The 20,948-nt window shown below is 43.9% G+C and overlaps 1 protein-coding gene across 2 annotated transcripts in view; it reads left to right on the top strand.

Annotated features, from left to right (window-relative positions):
• adar (adenosine deaminase RNA specific) overlaps positions 1-19,452 on the top strand; it is a 35,715-nt gene extending 16,263 nt beyond the window's left edge. For both annotated transcript variants that reach the window (XM_076279766.1, XM_076279767.1), the window contains exons 7-15: positions 4,455-4,608; positions 5,802-5,970; positions 12,926-13,019; positions 13,460-13,576; positions 14,021-14,151; positions 14,964-15,146; positions 16,189-16,301; positions 17,524-17,651; positions 17,877-19,452. In XM_076279766.1, the coding sequence (XP_076135881.1) occupies positions 4,455-4,608; positions 5,802-5,970; positions 12,926-13,019; positions 13,460-13,576; positions 14,021-14,151; positions 14,964-15,146; positions 16,189-16,301; positions 17,524-17,651; positions 17,877-18,204 (1,417 nt within the window). In that variant the 3' untranslated portion in view covers positions 18,205-19,452. The remainder of the gene's footprint in view (positions 1-4,454; positions 4,609-5,801; positions 5,971-12,925; positions 13,020-13,459; positions 13,577-14,020; positions 14,152-14,963; positions 15,147-16,188; positions 16,302-17,523; positions 17,652-17,876) is intronic.
• Positions 19,453-20,948: the final 1,496 nt, after the last annotated feature.

Here is a 20,948-nt window from a genome sequence, read left to right as displayed (position 1 = left end):
GGTCCATCAAAAATATAAAAATGTAGGCCTACAAAAAAGTAACTTGTTAGGCCTACTTGAGTAATTTATTAACAAAGTACTTTTTTACTTTTACTTGAATACTGTAATGTTTATTCTGTACAAGTTCAAGAACCATTCTTATGCATTTTCTGAGTCGTTCACCTTTATTTTGGACACAAAATAATTTTGGCTGGTAAAAAACCACTGTGGCAGGTGGATTTCAAAATTCACCTGCCACAGTGGCTGGTGGCCAAAAAAGTTAACTTCAGGCCCTGGATAGAACACACACACACACACAGAGAAGAGGAGCTGTGCCCTAACAGATAGAACACACACACACACACACACAGAGAAGAGGAGCTGTGCCCTAACAGATAGAACACACACACACACACACACACAGAGAAGAGGAGCTGTGCCCTAACAGATAGAACACACACACACACACACACACACAGAGAAGAGGAGCTGTGCCCTAACAGATAGAACACACACACACACACACACACACACACACAGAGAAGAGGAGCTGTGCCCTAACAGATAGAACACACACACACACACAGAGAAGAGGAGCTGTGCCCTAACAGATAGAACACACACACACACATACATACACACACACACACACACACACAGAGAAGAGGAGCTGTGCCCTAACAGATAGAACAACCCCCCTTTGTAGACAGACACCCTCTCCAGGTGTGCATGATGTGCTAATGAGTTAGTCCCATGGAGGTATTATCTATCTATAAAGCAAGAAGCGTCTGTGTGTGTGTGTGTGTGTGTGTGTGTGTGTGTGTGTGTGTGTGTGTGTGTGTGTGTGTGTGTGTGTGTGTGTGTGTGTGTGTGTGTGTGTGTGTGTGTGTGTGTGTGTGTGTGTGTGTGTGTGTGTGTGTGTGTGTGTGTGTGTGTGTGTGTGTGTGTGTGTGTGTGTGTGTGTGTGTGTGTGTGTGTGTGTGTGTGTGTGTGTGTGTGTGTGTGTGTGGCGCACGCATATCTCGCTGACCGTTTGTCAGACTGACCTAAGATTTCGTATGTGGCTCGCGCGTGGCACAAAGGTGTGCACTCTCGATTTTGAAGATTTTTGAATGCATATTTCAAAATATGCTTATTTACGTAGGACGTTTATCGCTGCACTGCACTGTTTCCAAGGGGACCAGTTTAAGGGGAGCTCCACCCCATGGATCGTGTACTGACAGTAGCTAGGTCCAGAGAACGGGCTCTGCTAGGTCTCACTTTGATGATAGTCAGTCGCAATTTAATCAGATTACTCGGGAACCGCTTGTGGGTTAAGATGCAAGATGATTATCATGCCTGACCTCAACAATAAAGACTCCCTGTATGCAGTTTGCTTGCATAAAATGATTACTTGCAACAACACGCCAACAAACACGGGTATGTAGTGACCACTCGAATAGCCCAGGCTACTTTGGACTTTCAAGAGACTTTGACTAAAACGACAATTCCGACTGCAAGGTCCCAAATTGAAACGTGCGATAGGCTAATGCCACATAGCTAACGTTAGACAAGTTGCAGACTGAGTGACGGCACTTATCACGCCATTAAAGTGACCACTCAAAATAAAAGTATGTGCAAGCTTCGAATAGCATTAGGAAGTTATTCAGTAAGCTATACACATTTAGCCTTTACTCAAAACAGTTGTCATTATGTCATTCTGATCTGTAGAAATGTCACATGCAGCCATGCCTAAATTTATTAGAGACCACATTAATTATAGGCTAATATATTATAATATTCAGTATTCATTATTGAATGCTTAGCTGGAATGATGTTTCCCTATCATCCTATTTTTAAAGCAGGCATACCTGTGGGCATGTAATTGAGCTACGGGTTTTCTTCAGGAATGGCATGTTTGAACGGGCACTGCACTAGTATATATAACTGGAGAGAGTGACTATGTCCCGCCCCTATTCATTTCAATGGCCCATGCTTCAAAGTCTGAAATTGACCACAGCCATCTTTTATGAACATGGCGTTTCATGGGCAGGGGCGTCGGCAGCCGATTTTGTCAGGGTTTCAGCCCTCAATGTTTTGAGTGTAGCCCCGAATGTATTTTGCAAAGTTGACTAACAAATATGAAACCATTATTCTGATGGTGCATTGAAACTGTGAGATGGGATGGACCTGTTTATCAAACAGAAAACAGGACATGCATGGATTTCCTCTCACTCTCCTCCATGCAGCAGGACTTGAATGTTACCTTACCATAAAACATAATGTGGAACGTAGGCTACTTAGAGCGCGCGCACGCATGGGAGAGAGAGAGTTACAGTCAGTCAGTTCCAGGGTTGGGCATGTCATTGTTTGCATTTCCTATTTTGTATAAGAAAGTTATCAGAAAGGAAATCATAAAGGCAACAAGGACAAGGAGGTGGTGGAGTTATGCTGTTGTCGTGTAGGCCACAAGGAGGTGGTGGAGTTATGCTGTTGTCGTGTAGGCCACAAGGAGGTGGTGGAGTTATGCTGTTGTCGTGGCCACAAGTTCAGGTTTGTTATCAGCCTCCCCTGCACTCACTTGCCTACAGTTTGGAGCTGGCCAAACAGTGATGGCCAAACAGTGATGGCCAAACAGTGCTGGCCAAACAGTGATAGCCTATCTAGGCTACTTAGGTACTTTGCCTTTTGTAGATTCAAATTAGTGAGTATTCAATGATTCATTCTCCCTGCAATCAAGGTGGTACAAATGAGGCTAGAGTTGGAAGCAGGAAGGGCAGACAAAAGGGCGATTATGAGAACCGTTTAGAGTTAGACTCAATGGCTAAGCCCCGAATGTTTTCAACTGCTGGCGACTCCCCTGTTCATGGGTGCTCGTTTCCGACACCAGCTAGAATTAGCCAATCAGGGTTCCACGTTACAGATGGAGACAACGTGAGATATAAAGGTGTCGTTGATGAAGATTGGACATTCCCTCAGAGGAAAAGAAGTTGTTCGGGAACGCGCTTCACCTACGCTCGTTATAGGCGCAAATGTATTTCATTGGTTGGGATAACATTTTGAGGATGGTGGTGTTGAAGTTTGCCCCTCGTCTCGAAATCCTATAATGTGATGTTCATAATATAATAATAATGGTGAGTCAATGTTGACTAAGGATTCACTTTAGGCTACACAAATAATGATCCCTAAATGCTTTGCACTGGCTGTATTAAGCTATTAAGTGCGCAATATGTAGGCTATCCAACAAAAATGACTATAATAGCTGGGATTTTTGTTGCACCCAGTGTGAATTTTCAGCTTGTTAAACCTATTTGCAGGCAGACAAAAGGATGCCAACACAAACTTATCGATAGAAGCGCACATCCCTCAGGTGTATTGTGGTTCGAGCAGCCAGGCATTTCAAGAGTCTGCAACTGTTGTCATGATCAGAAACTTTCCTTTGACGCTATCTAGGCTATTAGTAAAGGGGACAGACAGGCTCGTTAGATATTTGGCTTTGTCCTTGACTGGCAGCCTGACCATTTAAATCAAATGCATAGAAAGCAAACTAAAGTCATAGACATTTATTTTGTTTTAAATCAAGGGGAGACATAGGTTACATGATCCCAACGCTGCGTTGTCATGTAGAACAGGTAGGAACTACAGCCTTGTCAACCCACAATGATGCAATAATGCAAATAATAGTAACCTAATATGACATTTAGTCTTTTTTTTAGCTTAATCCAAGAAGGCAGTCGTTTTATTTGTCGTCTTCCAGAAATGCTTAACCAATATGGACGCGCGAGGACGCTCGTGGCCAACACTAAACTCGTGCATGAGCTGTCTTCTACCAATCAGCATGTAAAAACTGGTGCCGGAAGTGGCAACCATGTAACGCCATGTTTTCAAAAATGTCAGCAGCCGAATGCCATCTAATTGGCTGAAGTTAACCCACCAAATCTTGACCCCATGGTTAGTCCAGCCAGGTCTGTGCTGCCCGTGCACTTACAGCACAAGACCTGAGGGGGGCGCCAGCGCTCGCAGCAACTCACAAGAAGCTAAACTGGTCTGTGCCCACCCCCATGCTCCAGTTATCAGAAGTGGTAATGTTGCGTGGAGGACCTCAAACCCTCATCATAATCTCAGCGGGATGTTCATAACTCATTACACACACACACACTCTCTCACACTCAAATCGTTTCATGCACACACGCAGAGTATATTATATATTTTCAAACCACAAACCATGCCATCAAGGATGTTTTTGTTCCTAACCTAATTTTTCTCCCTCTTCCTCTCTCCCTCTCTCTCTCTCTCTCTCTCCCTCCCTCTCCCTCCCTCTCCCCCTCCTCTCTCCCTCCCTCCCTCTCCCTCCCTCCCTCTCTCCCTCTCTCCTTCTCTCTCTCCCTCCCTCTCCCTCCCTCTCCCCCTCCTCTCTCCCTCCCTCCCTCTCCCTCCCTCTCTCTCCCTCCCTCTCTCCCTCTCTCCTTCTCTCTCTCCCTCCCTCTCTCCCTCAGGTTCACGTATCAGGCCAAGCTGGGAGGCCGCTGGTTCCCTCCGGTGTGCGCGAGCAACAAGAAGCAGGGCAAGCAGGAGGCGGCCGACGCCGCACTACGGGTGCTCATTGGAGAGGCTGAGAAAGCAGCACGCACTGGAGAGATTACTTCCGAGGTACACACACACACACACACACACACACACACAGACACACACACACACACACAGTCACTTCTGTACACAGTCACTTCTGTACACAGTCACGCACACACATGCACTTCTACATGTGCATGTGCATACACACATTTGCATTCCTACACACACACACACACACACACACACACACACAGACACAGACACACAGTCACTTCTGTACACAGTCACGCACACACATGCACCTCTACATGTGCATACACACATTTGCATTCCTACACAGACACACACATACTCGCGCACACACACAGTTTATTGTTTACCTCAAACTTGAATTACCTTGATGGTTGAAAAGAATGACCCATCAATCACCTGCAGATGTAATTGGTATATGGCAGTTGGTAATTAAGGCTTGTAAGCAACCACTGAGGGTGATCAATCAAACGCGGGGCTTTTTGGGCAGCTCAAAGCCGAGCCGCCAGGGACCAAAAACAAACGCTGATGCATTGAGATGGCCGGAAGTGGCTCGAATAGAGAAGAAAAGCCGCCCAAGTCCCACGGTGGCCTTCCATTTCCCATTTGAAAAGCGTTTGTCTCCAAAAAGAAAAAAAAACGAGAAGATCAATCCAGGCTAATTGAGTTTGATTCCCATCTACCAAGTTGAGTAGACTGGAGTTGTTTTTTTTTTTTTTTTTTTATCAGCGACAGTTCAAAACTTTGTGAGCTATTGTGTCGCCATACAATCACTTCTATCATGCTCATCGTCATTTCAAGTAATATGGTTTATGTAATGTGGCCTTTGGAGGCTATTAGATGCCTGCGACACTTGAGTTCTGTCCACCCCCGTCAGGAAGTGAGCACAAACTGCGCAGAGGCCCTGGAGTGATCGTTCAGCTCTCCGTGAGCATCCCACCATGTCATTTAGTGTTGTATAATTGAGACGCATCAGAGGCGCTTTGTGGCTGATGGTTTGGCTGATGTGTTTGCCTTGTGTAATTTGTGTTATATGTCCATCTCAGACACACACACACAGCGCTGCACACTGCAGTGCCTCTGATGAAGTCTTAATTTGCGCTCTGTGTGAGGTAGGTAAGGCGCCTAATGAACATTCAGTGGTGGTCACTGAGGGCGGGGTTGTTTAAGAAGCCCACTAAAACCGAGTCTCACAGCAATGAGGAAAACCTGTCTTTCTTTCTTTCCCCCCCCCCCCTCAGCTGCCCGTCACAGGCAGCACCCTCCATGATCAGATCGCCATGCTGAGCCACCAGCGCTTCAACGCACTCACAGCCCGCATACAGCACAGCCTTCTGGGTAGGAAGATCCTGGCCACCATCGTCATGCGGAAGGGTGACACCCTGGGGACAGTTGTCAGTCTGGGGACAGGTAACACACACACACACACACACACACACACACACACACACTACAGAGGTCTGCATTCATGAGACTAGTGCAGTGCCCGTCCAATCAGCAGGTAGGCCTGCTGTGACAAAGCATGAGGGGGAATAACAGAATTCCAGCTACAAGCATTCAGTAATGAATACTGATTATTATATTATAATATAATAAATGTGCAGTGAGCAGCATTCAGTAATGAATACTGATTATTATATTATAATATAATAAATGTGCAGTGAGCAGAATTTAAGCCTGGCTGTATGTGACATTTTTTACAGATCAAAATGACATAAGCCTAACAGCTGTTTTGAGTCAAGGCTATATATTCAGCAGTGTTTCCCATACATTGACTTATTTGTGGCGGCCCACCACAATATCAACACTGACCACCACACAATGATTTTCCATGTTGTACTATTTAAATGGGATGGAATTAGTTTATAGTAGAGCTATGTGCACCTTCGCACAGCCTCTCCTTGTATCTCAACTACCTACATGCACGTTTAAAGAAAACATTAACAAATATAGCCGCAAGCGGCAATGGCGGGCCCGAGCACCTGCGGGCCGCAACCCGTTACATGTCGGAATCCAACAAAGCACCGACATGGTGCATTTGTGAAATGTAAATATTTGATGCGTGTGCTACTTGTTTTTGTATTTTATTTTCTGCCACAAGTACTTGCTTGGCCAGGTGGTGGCGCTATGACAGGCAGGCCCATTGGGTGTCATCATCATAATATATATTAACCTGAGAAATTTCAGACCATTCATTTTAAGCAAAGAACATTTCTGATACACTTGTTGGTTGGCCAGATGGTGGCGCTATGTTAGGCATTGAAATTACCCATGTGAATATCATCACAATAATGATATCCAAAATGTTTGTAAACTTTCAGACCAATCACTTACGGCATTGTCCATTTCTGGCAGATTTCCTGCTCGACCAGGTGGTGGCGCTATGCCAGGCAGGCCCATTGGGTGTCTGGATATCATCATAATCATAATATCTATTAACCTGAGAAGTTTCAGACCATTTATTCAAAGCATAGAGCATTTCTGGCACATTTCCTGCTTGGCCAGATGGTGGCGCTATGCTAGGCCTGTGAATTACGCATGTGAATATTCTCACAATAATGATATCCAATATTTAATAAAGTTTCAGATCAATCACTTAAGGCATTTTCCATTTCTGGCACATTTCCTGCTTGGCCAGGTGGTGGCGCTATGCCAGGCAGGCCCATTGGGTGTCTGGATATCATCATAATCATGATATCTATTAACCTGAGAAGTTTCAGACCATTCATTCAATGCACTGTGATTTATGACACATTTCCTGTTTATGTGGTGAGATATTAAAATCATATCAAATATATTACAACATTCAAAAATCCATTCACAATTTAACATCAGCAACATCTTGGCATAATGTTTGCCAAATTTCAAATGAATCTGACAAACCGTCTAGGAGGAGTATGTTCAAATTGATCATGTGAAATCAGCATAATTGCCATTCTTTCTGTTGCCAGTTGGTGGCGCTATGCCAAACATGCATTATGGGCATGTGAATATTATCATTAACATGGTCTTTAATGACCTGTGAAATTTAAAACATTTCAAGCCATGCATGGTGAATTATGACACATTTATTGTTTGTGTGGAACGGTATTAAAATTAACAATTTCGCAATTTTGTCAAATTACAACATATCAAAAAAAGGCTTCACAATTTAGAATCAGGAACATCTCGGCGTCATGTATACCAACTTTGACATGAATCGGATCAACCGTCTAGGAGGAGTACGTTAAAATGAATCATGTCCACAACGCACAAAATCTCAATTACCTCACTTCCGGTGGGCGTGGCTAATGGCATGTTAATACAAAACTTGTTTGTTTTTGGGAGTTACATACACCCACCAAATTTGGTGTGTGTATCTAAAACTATATGCCAACCACAAGTCACTGTGACGTAAGGGGGCGCTATGGAGTTCCTGGGCAACGCCCGGTGCCAAGCTTTTATCCCTGTCTATTCACTGTACCACTTGATGTGTGTGCTAAATTTCATGTGTTTTCGACCATGTTAACCACCTCAAAATATATGCCAACCACGGAATCAGTCACCTAAGGGGGCGCTAGCGAGTCCCTGGGCCACACCCTGGGTCAAGCTCTTGTACCTAACTGCGATGCGTGACACCTGACGTGTGTGCCAAATTTCAAGAGATTTCGACCATGTTAACCACCTCAAAAACAGGAAAGCAAAAAAGTGGAATAACAATAATAATAATAATAATAATAATAATAATAATAATAATAATAATAATCCTTACAAAAACAATAGGGCCTTGCGCCCTTCGGTGCTCGGGCCCTAATAATAATAATCCTTACAAAAACAATAGGGCCTTGCGCCCTTCGGTGCTCGGGCCCTAATAATAATAATAATAATAATAATAATAATAATAATAATCCTTACAAAAACAATAGGGCCTTGCGCCCTTCGGTGCTCGGGCCCTAAATATAGCCGCAAGCGGCAATGGCGGGCCCGAGCACCTGCGGGCCGCAACCTGTGACATGTCGGAATCCAACAAAGCACCGACGTGGTGCGTTTGTGAAATGTACATATTTCATGCGTGTGCTATTTGTTTTTGTATTTTATTTTCTGCCACATGTACTTCCTTGCCAGGTGGGGGCGCAATGCAAGGCAGGCCCATTGGTTGTCATCATAATCATAATATATATTAACCTGAGAAATTTCAGACCATTCATTTTAAGCAAAGAACATTTCTGATACACTTTTTGGATGGCCAGATGGTGGCGCTATGTTAGGCATGGAAATTACACATGTGAATATCATCACAATAATGATATCCAACTTTTTTGTAAACTTTCAGATCAATCACTTAAGGCATTGTCCATTTCTGGCACATTTCCTGCTTGACCAGGTGGTGGCGCTATGCCAGGCAGGCCCATTGGGTGTCTGGATATCATCATAATCATAATATCTATTAACATGAGAAGTTTCAGACCATTTATTCAAGGCATAGAGCATTTCTGGCACATTTCCTGCTTGGCCAGATGGTGGCGCTATGCTAGGCCTGTGAATTACGAATGTAAATATCATCACAATAATGATATCTGATATGTTTTAAAGTTTCAGATCAATCACTTAAGGCATTGTCCATTTCTGGCACATTTCCTGCTTGGCCAGGTGGTGGCGCTATGCCAGGCAGGCCCATTGGGTGTCTGGATATCATTATAATCATGATATCTATTAACCTGAAAAGTTTCAGACCATTCATTCAATGCACTGTGATTTATGACACATTTCCTGTTTATGTGTTGAGATATTAAAATCATATAAAATATATTAAAACATTCAAAAATCCATTCACAATTTAACATCAGCGACATCTTGGCATAATGTTTGCCAAATTTCAAATGAATCTGCAAAACCGTCTAGGAGGAGTATGTTCAAATTGATCAAGTGACATCAGTATAATTGTCATTCTTTCTGTTGCCAGTTGGTGGCGCTATGCCAAACATGCATTATGGGCATGTGAATATTATCATTAACATGGTCTTCAATGACCTATGAAATTTAAAACATTTCAAGCCATGCATGGTCAATTATGACACATTTATTGTTTATGTGGAAGGGTATTAAAATGAATAATTTCGCCATTTCGTCAAATTACAACTTATCAAAAAAAAGCTTCACAATTTATAATCAGGAACATCTCGGCGTCATGTATACCAACTTTGACATGAATCGGATCAACCGTCTAGGAGGAGTATGTTAAATTTGATCATGTCCACAACGCACAAAATCTCAATTACCTCACTTCCTGTGGGCGTGGCTAATGGCATGTTAATACAAAAGTTGTTTGTTTTTGGGAGTTACATACACCCACCAAATTTGGTGTGTGTATCTAAAACTATATGCCAACCACAAGTCACTGTGACATAAGGGGGCGCTAAGGAGTTCCTGGGCAACGCCCGGTGCCAAGCTTTTATCCCTGTCTATTCACTGTACCACTTGATGTGTGTGCTAAATTTCATGCGTTTTCGATTATGTTAACCACCTCAAAATATTTGCCAACCACGGGATCAGTCACCTAAGGGGGCGCTAGCGAGTCCCTGGGCCACGCCCGGGGTCAAGCTCTTGTACCTAACTGCGATGCATGACACCTGACGTGTGTGCCAAATTTCAAGAGGTTTCGACCATGTTAACCACCTCAAAAACAGGAAAGCAAAAAAGTGGAATAACAATAATAATAATAAATATAGCCGCAAGCGGCAATGGCGGGCCCGAGCACCTGCGGGCCGCAACCCGTGTCATGTCGGAATCCAACAAAGCACCGACGTGGTGCGTTTGTGAAATGTACATATTTGATGCGTGTGCTATTTGTTTTTGTATTTGTTTTTGTATTTTATTTTCTGCCACATTTACTCGCTTGGCCAGGTGGGGGCGTAATGCAAGGCAGGCCCATTGCGTGTCATCATAATCATAATATATATTAACCTGAGAAATTTCAGACCATTCATTTTAAGCAAAGAACATTTCTGATACACTTTTTGGTTGGCCAGATCGTGGCGCTATGTTAGGCATGAAAATTACACATGTGAATATCATCACAATAATGATATCCTAAATGTTTGTAAACTTTCAGATCAATAACTTAAGGCATTGTCCATTTCTGGCACATTTACTGCTTGACCAGGTGGTGGCGCTATGCCAGGCAGGCCCATTGGGTGTCTGGATATCATCATAATCATAATATCTATTAACCTGAAAAGTTTCAGACCATTGATTCAAAGCATAGAGCATTTCTGGCACATTTCCTGCTTGGCCAGAAGGTGGCGCTATGCTAGGCCTGTGAATTACAAATGTGAATATTATCACAATAATGATATCTGATATGTTATAAAGTTTCAGATCAATCACTTAAGGCATTGTCCATTTCTGACACATTTCCTCCTTGGCCAGGTGGTGGCGCTATGCCAGGCAGGCCCATTGGGTGTCTGGATATCATCATAATCATGATATCTATTAACCTGAAAAGTTTCAGACCATTCATTCAATGCACTGTGATTTATGACACATTTACTGTTTATGTGGTGAGATATTAAAATCATATCAAATATATAATTTATCAAAAATCCCTTCACAATTTAACATCAGCGACATCTTGGCATAATGTTTGCCAAATTTCAAATGAATCTGACAAACCGTCTAGGAGGAGTATGTTCAAATTGATCATGTGGCATCAGTATAATTGTCATTCTTTCTGTTGCCAGTTGGTGGCGCTATGCCAAACATGCATTATGGGCATGTGAATATTATCATTAACATGGCCTTCAATGACCTGTGAAATTTAAAACATTTCAAGCCATGCATGGTGAATTATGACACATTTATTGTTTATGTGGAAGGGTATTAAAATTAATAATTTCGCCATTTCGTCAAATTACAACATATCAAAAAAAACCTTCACAATTTATAATCAGGAACATCTCGGCATCATGTATACCAACTTTGACATGAATCGGATCAACCGTCTAGGGGGAGTACGTTAAAATTTATCATGTCCACAACGCACAAAATCTCAATTACCTCACTTCCTGTGGGCGTGGCTAATGCATTGTACATACGAAAGTCGTTCATCTTGGGGAGATACAGACACCTACCAAATTTGGTGTGTGTAACTGAAAGTATATGCCCACCACGGGATCAGTCATCTAAGGGGGCGTAAGGGGGCGCTAGCGAGTCTCTGGGCCATGCCCGGGGCCAAGCTTTTTTACCTAGCTGCTTTGTGTGACACCTGATGTGTGTGCCAAATTTCAAGACTTTTCGATTATGTTAACCACCTCAAAATATTTGCCAACCACGGGATCAGTCACCTAAGGGGGCGCTAGCGAGTCCCTGGGCCACGCCCGGGGTCAAGCTCTTGAACCTAACTGCGATGCGTGACACCTGACGTGTGTGCCAAATTTCAAGAGTTTTTGACCATGTTAACCACCTCAAAAACAGGAAAGCAAAAAAGTGGAATAACAATAATAATACAGAATAATAATCCTTACAAAAACAATAGGGCCTTGCGCCCTTCGGTGCTCGGGCCCTAATTAGCAATTGTTGGGATAAATTCTTTGGGAAACACTGATTTAGCCTATTGAATAACTTGATGGAGAAGACAAACCATTTTGTGGAATGATCATTCATCATATGAAATTCATCATATGAAATTTGCAACGATGTGAAAACAATCTCTTGTAGCCTATAAGTGACATCTGCCTCTCGTTGTCTGTAGCTGATCCAAATGACATGAGCCCAAAGCTTTGAGTTAAGACTATTTACCCTGTTGAGACTATTTACCCTGTTGAGACTATTTACCCTGTTGAGTAACTTGAGAGAGAAGACAAACCATTTTGTGGAATGATGTATCATCATATGAAATTTGACTGGTCTGTAGCTGATCATGCTTGTGTGGCTTTCTAAAACGTCCTTACATTCAGGACCATTATTGCTCGTTTCAATTTGTGACCATGCAGTCGGAATTGTTGTTTGTTTTGTCCAAAGCAGCCTGGGCTGTTCGAAGTGTGTCATTTTTTTTCGTTGTTTTGAATAGCCACTGCAAACCTGTATTTGTTGCCGTGTTGTTGCAAAATCCACAAAATCAAACCGCATTAATTGTGTTTTCGTTAAAAAATATTAATTTCTTTGATATTTCGCTTCCCTTCAAGGTTGGATTTCTCCTAATTGTTTTCATTGTGAGATTACAATAAATCACCAACAGATTAGTGTTTATCCCGGCTTTGTCAACTTTAGTAGAGGTGCAATAATTCTGGAGGGTACTGTAACTCTTTGATGTCATTTGGCTTTTTCCACCCCCAAAACCCCAAACCACATGGGGAAGAAGACCTAACAGTGCCTTTCTTCTGTGCAGGGAATCGCTGTGTTAAAGGCGAGGAGCTGAGTCTTAAAGGGGACACGGTTAATGACTGCCATGCAGAAATCATTTCCAGACGAGGGTTTATCAGGTATCTATGTGGCCCTCCTCCCCCACCCTCCTCTCCATCGTCTGCTCTTGCCCCTCTGCTCCTCCATCTTGCCCCTCTGCTCCTCCATCTTGCCCCTCTGCTCCTCCATCTTGCCCCTCTGCTCCTCCATCTTGCCACGTAGCTGAATTAGCAGCATGGGTGTCATGTTGCAGTGTTGGCCTGATGGAGGAAAGATAATCCACTTCCTGCAGTACAGTAGATCAGCATCTCTCTCTCTCTCTCTCCTCTCTCTCTCTCCTCTTCTCTCTCTCTCCTCTCCTCTCTCTCTCTTCTCTCTCCTATCTCTCTCCTCTCCTCTCTCTCTCTTCTCTCTCCTCTCTCTCTCTCTCTCTCTCTCCTCTCATCTCTTCTCTCTTCTCTCCTCTCTCTCCTCTCTTCTCTCTCATCTCTCCTCTCTCTCCTCTCTCTTGCGCTCTCAGGTTTCTCTACAGTGAGTTGCTGAAGCACCTGGACGGATCAGAGGAGAGCATATTTGACGTGGCAGAGGACAATAAGCTCCAAATCAAGCCTGACATCACCTTTCACCTGTACATCAGGTGAGTACCTGCCTGGACACGCAGACACACACAACTATATGAAACTACCGCCATGCTTTGAGCCCCAGTCACTTTGAGTGACCACATTGCATGCCCTCTCAAGCTGATGAGCACAAGACAACTTCATGAGCAATGTTGCAGGGCAGTGATCCTAAGTATTGTGCTTCTGCCATGTTCCCATTAATATTGGCCAACCTTTTTTTTCTAAAGAACTTTAATCTATCAGTAGGGAAATTTTGATGATCATCCAATCAGATAACATGGAACAGGTTATGTGGTTACCCATGTATTTCAGCTTAAATCATAAGATCTTTTCTTTCTTTCTTTCTCTCTCTCTCTCCCCCTCTTTCTCTCTCTCTCTCTCTCTCTCTCTCCCCCCCCTCTCTCTCTCCTCCCTCTCTCTCTCTCTCTCTCTCTCTCTCTCTCTCTCTCTCTCTCTCTCAGCACGGCTCCATGTGGTGACGGGGCGTTGTTTGACAAGTCGTGCAGCGAGTCGGCCACAGAGGCAGGCTCTGGTCACATGCCCCTCTTCGAGAACGGCAAGCAGGGCAAGCTGCGCACCAAAGTGGAGAACGGTGAGCTAGCGCCACCTCCATCCATGTCCTTCCATGCTAATGTCCTCACAGCAGCAGGAAAGCCACACACACACACACACACACACACACAGTTGTCCTTCCATGCTAATGTCCTGTGCCACAGGGGGCGAGCACAACAGATGTGTGTGAGGAAACCTCTGGGGTGCAGTTTGTGTGTTTCATGAGGAAATACACAAACCACAGCAGCAGGAAAGCCACACACACACAGTCACACACACACACACTCTCACACACACAAACACAGTCACACACACACACTCGCACACAGCTCTGGGTATTGATTTGTATGGAGGTGTGAAAATTGATCTAATTTTGTGGTTTGAACATAGCCAGTCATTTAGTGTATCATGTTCACTCGTTTCTCTGTCTCTTTGCTGTTCTTTCTTTTCCTCCACCATCACTCTGCTAGTGTGTCGTTTCCCTCTATTTTGTCTGTCTCTCTTGCTCATTGATACATTATCAATGTGATAAACAGTGATCAAATAAAGGAGTGTCTCTCTCTCTCTCTCTCTCTCTCTCTCCCTCTCTGTCTCTCTCTGTCTCTGTCTCTGTCTCTGTCAAATTCAAATAAGCTTTATTGACATGACAAGAGTGCCTGTGTTGTCAAACCATGTATACAGATTAAGTACATAAATATATAAGATAAACAAAACAATGCTGATTAAATAATAGTAATAAGAAGGAAATGAAATGAAAATAAATAATTATAATAATCTGTCTCTCTCTCCCTCCCTCTCTCCCTCTCCCTCTCTCTCTCTCCCTCTCTTTCTCTCTCTCTCTCTCCGTGGCAGGTGAGGGCACCATCCCGGTGGAGTCGAGCACCATCGTGCCCACGTGGGACGGCATCCAGCATGGCGAGCGTCTGCGCACCATGAGCTGCAGCGACAAGATCCTGCGCTGGAACGTGCTGGGCCTGCAGGGGGCGCTGCTCTCGCACTTCCTGCACCCCATCTACCTGAGCTCCATCACCCTGGGTGAGGCCACGGGCCAGCCGCCCCACACAGCCACCGCTCGGCAGCTCACCAGCTAGCTTTGAGTGGAAAAATACCCCCTAGCTCTAAATGGCAGCTAGATATAGCTAGCTTTGAGTGGAAAAATACCCCCTAGCGCTAAATGGCAGCTAGTTATAACTAGCTTTGAGTGGAAAAATACCCCCTAGCTCTAAATGGCAGCTAGTTATAACTAGCTTTGAGTGGAAAAATACCCCCTAGCGGTAAATGGCAGCCAGTTATAACTAGCTTTGAGTGGAAAAATACCCCCTAGCTCTAAATGGCAGCTAGTTATAACTAGCTTTGAGTGGAAAAATACCCCCTAGCTCTAAATGGCAGCCAGTTATAACTAGCTTTGAGTGGAAAAATACGCCCTAGCTCTAAATGGCAGCCAGTTATAACTAGCTTTATGTGAAAGAATCCAACCTAGTTAGTTCTAAATGGCAGCAATGTATAACTAGCTTTATGTGAAAGAATCCAACATAGTTAGTTCTAAATGGCAGTAAGTTATAACTAGCTTTATGTGAAAGAATCCAACCTAGCTAGTTCTAAATGGGAGAAGGCTATCACCACAGTATGCTAGCGTAACAAGTAGCTTTGTGTGCCCTCACTGTAAACTGTAGTTTTAATTTGGTGATTGTGAGAGTGCTGTGTTTGTGCAATCTACCCTTGACATGGAGAGATCTGTTGAAATGCTGGTGTTATTACCGTTCCTACCTTGTCTCTGTGTGCATGGGTTCTCTTGAAGAGCAGGTCTGTGGTCTCGCGATTCAAACTTAAACATGATAACAGTGGGTGACCCGTATGATGCAGACTCCGTAGTTAAGAGAACAAAGCAGCGAGTCTAATGTGGAGATGCTTTGGTTGAGCGAATAATGGCATGTCTTGCTACAAATGTATTGCATGTGTTGCTGTTGCTGGAGGTATTGCTAACAAGTGAATGAGGCCTGACTTGTTGTATAGCTATTTCAAGGAGAATACGAGCGCATGCATGAAGTTATAATTAAGCTTTACCCTCTCTATTTAGGATACTTGTACAGCCATGGTCACCTGACCAGAGCAGTCTGTTGCCGATTGGCCAGAGACAATGATGCGTTCCTGAAGAACCTCCCTCCACAATACACTTTAAACCATCCAGAGGTACACACACACACACACACGCCTTTTGGAGACAATTTGTCTGTTTAACACAAACACACACACATGCACGCACACTAAAGATTATGGTATTTTTGTAAGGGTCTTCTCTATTAACCATACAAGCCTACAATATATTATTGCAGTTTCACTGATAATGGTGTCCACTTTCATATTATGCTACCAGTGTCACCGCTGTGATCTTGTGCTGACAAAATGGTCGATAATCTGACTTGATGATATAGCTGATCAATGCAGCTGATCGATGCGTACCAATATTAAGCAATTAGGGATAATAAGTCATCAAATGACTCATTTAAAATGAAATCAACAATGCTAATGTGAATAAAATTAGACTGCCGTTTAATTTGATAATGCTAGTACCGGTGGGATCAAACACTAGATAAAAAGCATGGCCTGCTCTGTGGCATTCGGAAGTCTCCTACTTCCCCTTGGGCTGGGCTGGGCTGGGCTCTGTCCCCTAGTTCCCCTTGGGCTGGGATGGGCTGAGCTCTGTCCCCTAGTTCCCCTTGGGCTGGGCTGGGCTCTGTCCCCTAGTTCCCCTTGGGCTGGGCTGGGCTGGGCTCTGTCCCCTAGTTCCCCTTGGGCTGGGATGGGCTGAGCTCTGTCCCCTAGTTCCCCTTGGGCTGGGCTGGGCTCTGTCCCCTAGTTCCCCTTGGGCTGGGCTGGGCTGGGCTGGGCTGGGCTCTGTCCCCTAGTTCCCCTTGGGCTGGGCTGGGCTCTGTCCCCTAGTTCCCCTTGGGCTGGGCTGGGTTCGGTTCTGTCCCCGCATGGCTCAGGGTCGGTCCAGTTCAACGACGGAACAAACTGTCCGAGTGCCTTTCATCTGAATCCTCTCCAGAGGGGAGAACACATCTGAAGCTGATTGTGCTTTTCAAGATGGAGTCTCTTATCTCGCCTCTCAGCTACAAATACTACCCAGCGCTCTGACTGGGCTTGGGGTTATTGGATTATTTGGAGGATGATTATTATAATAATAATAATAATAATAATAATAATGTTCGGAAACCGAAAATAAACATATTTTTTTAAGCCAACAGAGTGCATTTGACACCTCACACTCACACATCTCTCAACGATTGATTTGTTTAATTTCTTTGATTGAAAATGTCAATCAACTAGGCCAACACAATCACAATCCTAAACAGTGATCAAACAAAGGAGTTTTTAACCCCCCCTCCTCCCCTCTTTCCTTGTGTGTCAGGTGGGGAGGGTGAGCGTGTATGATTCCACACGTCACACAGGTAAAACCAAGGAGTCCAGTGTGAACTGGAGTCAGCCGGACCAGCTGACTGTGGAGGTGTTGGACGGGACCAAGGGCAAAGTGGACGGGTGAGGGATGGCCGGCTCTCCGCTGATGGCACTCTTGTGCTACAGTGCTTGCGCCTTATGTTGATTTGTCCCATGATTTGCTCTCTCCAATATTCCAATATTGCCATAATAGTTATAGATGAGTGTGTGGTTACATTGGGCCTTTGGAGCCAATTATGTGGAATGAAATGCATTTGTCTCACTTTGTCTCCTTTGTCTCTCCTTTGTCTCCCCCCCCCCCCCCAGACCAAAGCTGGAAGTGTCGCGCGTGTCCAAGTCCAGCCTCTTCCGTCTCTTCCAGGAACTGTGCAGTCGCGCCGGCCGTGCGGACCTGATGGCGCTGCCCTCTTACGCTCAGGCCAAGATGGCCGCCGGGCCGTTCCAGCAGGCCAAGGGGATCTTCTTCCAGGCGCTTGGCCAGCACGGCTACGGAGCCTGGATCGGCAAACCCCTGGAGGAGAAGAGCTTCGAGGGGAACGACAGCAACGGCGCAACCGATGCTTCTGCCAACGCTTATGCTAATGCTAACTTAGCTATCCACCCCTACAGTGTAGCATACCCTCAGAGCCAGTAAACCCAGCCGATGGGGTGGGGAGGGGAAGAGGAACAACTTAAGAGGGAGGGGGGGGGGGGGTGATGAGAGAGAGAGAGAGGGATAAGTGAGCTGTGGACAGAGAGGAGTAGCCAGGAGCGAGTGACGTCCCTAGCGGAGAGATTGCAGTGATTGAGTCAGACAGGAGGGGTGCGGGGTGGTCTAGAGGGAAAGAAAGAGGGGGGAAGCTGAAAGAGTGGAGGATGGACGATCTCCTTGGCACTACTGACATCACTCTAGGGGGGTTGTCACAGTAACCAAACTGCAAACAAATCAAGCTCCACAGCATTTAGGCCTAGATGGGGCAAGTGGTCAAGCAAATCGTTTGGGTAGATGAGTGGGGGAATGTCAAGATGATGATTATTTTAGGAATCCTTTTTTAAATTAATTGTTCTCTCTCTCTCTGATATACAATTTATTAATTGTAGAGATTTATGATATCTCTCTTATATACAGTTATAGAACAGTTATAGAACAATCATACTGTTGACAACCTCATAGCTGGGAAAAACAACTTAATACATATAGTTGCATTTAGTTCTTAAAAAAGTGTCTAGAGTTCACAAGTAAATTCTTTCTGTCAGTCTATAAGGTTCCTGAGTTCCATCCCTAAGTTCCTGAGATACTTCAGCTGTCTGTCAAAGTGTTGTCTACTTCTTTTTGATCCACAGCCTTGTCATGTTTTGCCTGTTCTTATTGTATGTGCTTTACACACACTGAAGAGAAATGTTTTGTTTGTTTGTTTAATGTAGGTAAAAAATGTATACATAATATACATACAGATACATGTACACACAGATGTGTGTATATATACCCTCTGCACTATTGTGTGTGGATATATATATTTGGATTTGTGTGTTTATGTATATGTATATATTGTATGTATATATTTTATAGATAAATGACTTGTTTTATATTCAACTTTATAAAAATATTGGGGATTGTAAAGGAAGTGTGGCTTCATTGTTTTTTTTTTAAAGACATAACAAATTAGTGATTTGCCATTATAGGAGTATATGCGAGCGCACACACACAACACACCCTGACGTGTGTGTGCAAGGCCCATCACGGACGTCACTGATTTTGTTTTGGTTTTATTTTTTTTATGATACTCCATGTTCATTTTACTGAATTATATTTGGTCACTTCTCTGATCTTTGCAGCTGTAACATTCTGAACTGTGAGGACAGGCTGAGGTTCTCTCCTGCAATAAACAGAATGAAAACCAGACTCCCTGAATATGTTTGATCATTTCCTTTAGATAGGCCTATGTGCAGGGTTATTAACAGAAGCTATGACTAAATCTAGTGTCTAGAGTGAATAAATAATGTATCTAAAAATAAGAATTAAAAAAGACAAATACAATAAACAATTGAAACAAAACAGAATGGCTGACGATTATCTTCCCCCTCAGTTTGCCCAATGTTCTGATCTAGAGACACTGGCTAAAGACCTTGAATAAATTCTTTCAACAACCCTTTTTCAGGTTCTATACATCAAGGATTTCTTTGTAATACTTGTGAAAACATTAGTCAATTCTGGAAAAAAAAACTAAAGCTGATTTTGCACTTGTGAATTGATCTCAAACCCCAAACTTGGGTCTTATTAAGTATAAAAACTGATGGAAAAACAAATGGCTTGAACAAATCCTCATTTGAAAGAACTACTGTTTAGTAGGAGTGCCGTTGTAGTGACAGCCCTCAACCTCTAGGAGGAGTCGTGCATACATGGATAAAGTCTACAGAGTGCTCTCCTTGGTAAATGAGCTTTACAACAAATGTATGCATGAACCTGGGGCAGCTCCTGACTAATGCATGAGTCAATAGACTAGTCTTCAGGCAACTGTCAGGTGTTTGGAATTTGTGTGTTTGTTTACGTGTATACTATGATTTGCATAAATCATAAAAACGGCTGGAGAAGGTCAACAACTGTTTCGGAGAGGGAGCTAATGTCGACCTTTGGCATGCTGGAACTCCACGTGGACACAGGTGCAGCCTTCACCTTTTCACTTCTCACCTATGACCCCTGCCACAGGAGATTTCACAGGCGCACCTGCCCCCGTGGTAAATCCACGCACTGTCACAACGCCCAGGGGGACTTCCCCAGGCAAGGACACTCAAGTATGCCACTCTGGGCCTCTTGAAGGGAGAAAGTGGCACTGAAGGAAAGATGTCAACTCCCTGTGCTGTAACTTAATTGAATGAGCACACTGCCAAACAGGCTTCTTTCTACAGGGAGTTGGAATGCTCTTGGATGGACAGCAGGAGGGAGGAGAGGAAGAGGGGGAAGTATGGAGTGGAAATAGAAAGTATGGCTCCTCGGGGACCCAGGCTCCAAAAGCAGTGATCAATACACCCAGATAAGGCTAAATGAGTGAATGACCGCAGGGAGGGAGGACTGTGGGCAGAGGAGCAATGCATTATGGGGTAGGAGAGGAACATGTGAGATGAGACGGGGAGCATAAAGCATCTGCTATGGTATACGGTATAGTACAGTGTTTCTTTTTCAGAACAAGGACCACTTAACCAATAAAAAAAAAAAAGCTCCACCTTGCTAAAAAAAACCCTACTTCAACAGTATATTACACAATAGGTCTACTCACTGCTTGCTTATTGTCTTTGCACCTTGTTTATTGTGTCAGAGGATTCATATGATTTAAACTGGCATATCTTACATAGGCAGTGTTGCAGAACTGTTTGGATTTACATACTAAGTTGGTTCAATAT

Source organism: Alosa pseudoharengus, unplaced genomic scaffold (genome assembly GCF_046254945.1).
Source record: "Alosa pseudoharengus isolate Yale_2024_CS ecotype anadromous, Long Island Sound unplaced genomic scaffold, YU_APseudo_1.1 YU_APseudo_1.1_scf_12, whole genome shotgun sequence".
NCBI lineage: Eukaryota > Metazoa > Chordata > Actinopteri > Clupeiformes > Clupeidae > Alosa > Alosa pseudoharengus.
Note: the sequence above shows the minus strand (reverse complement) of the source record. Positions and strands in the feature narration are given on the sequence as shown.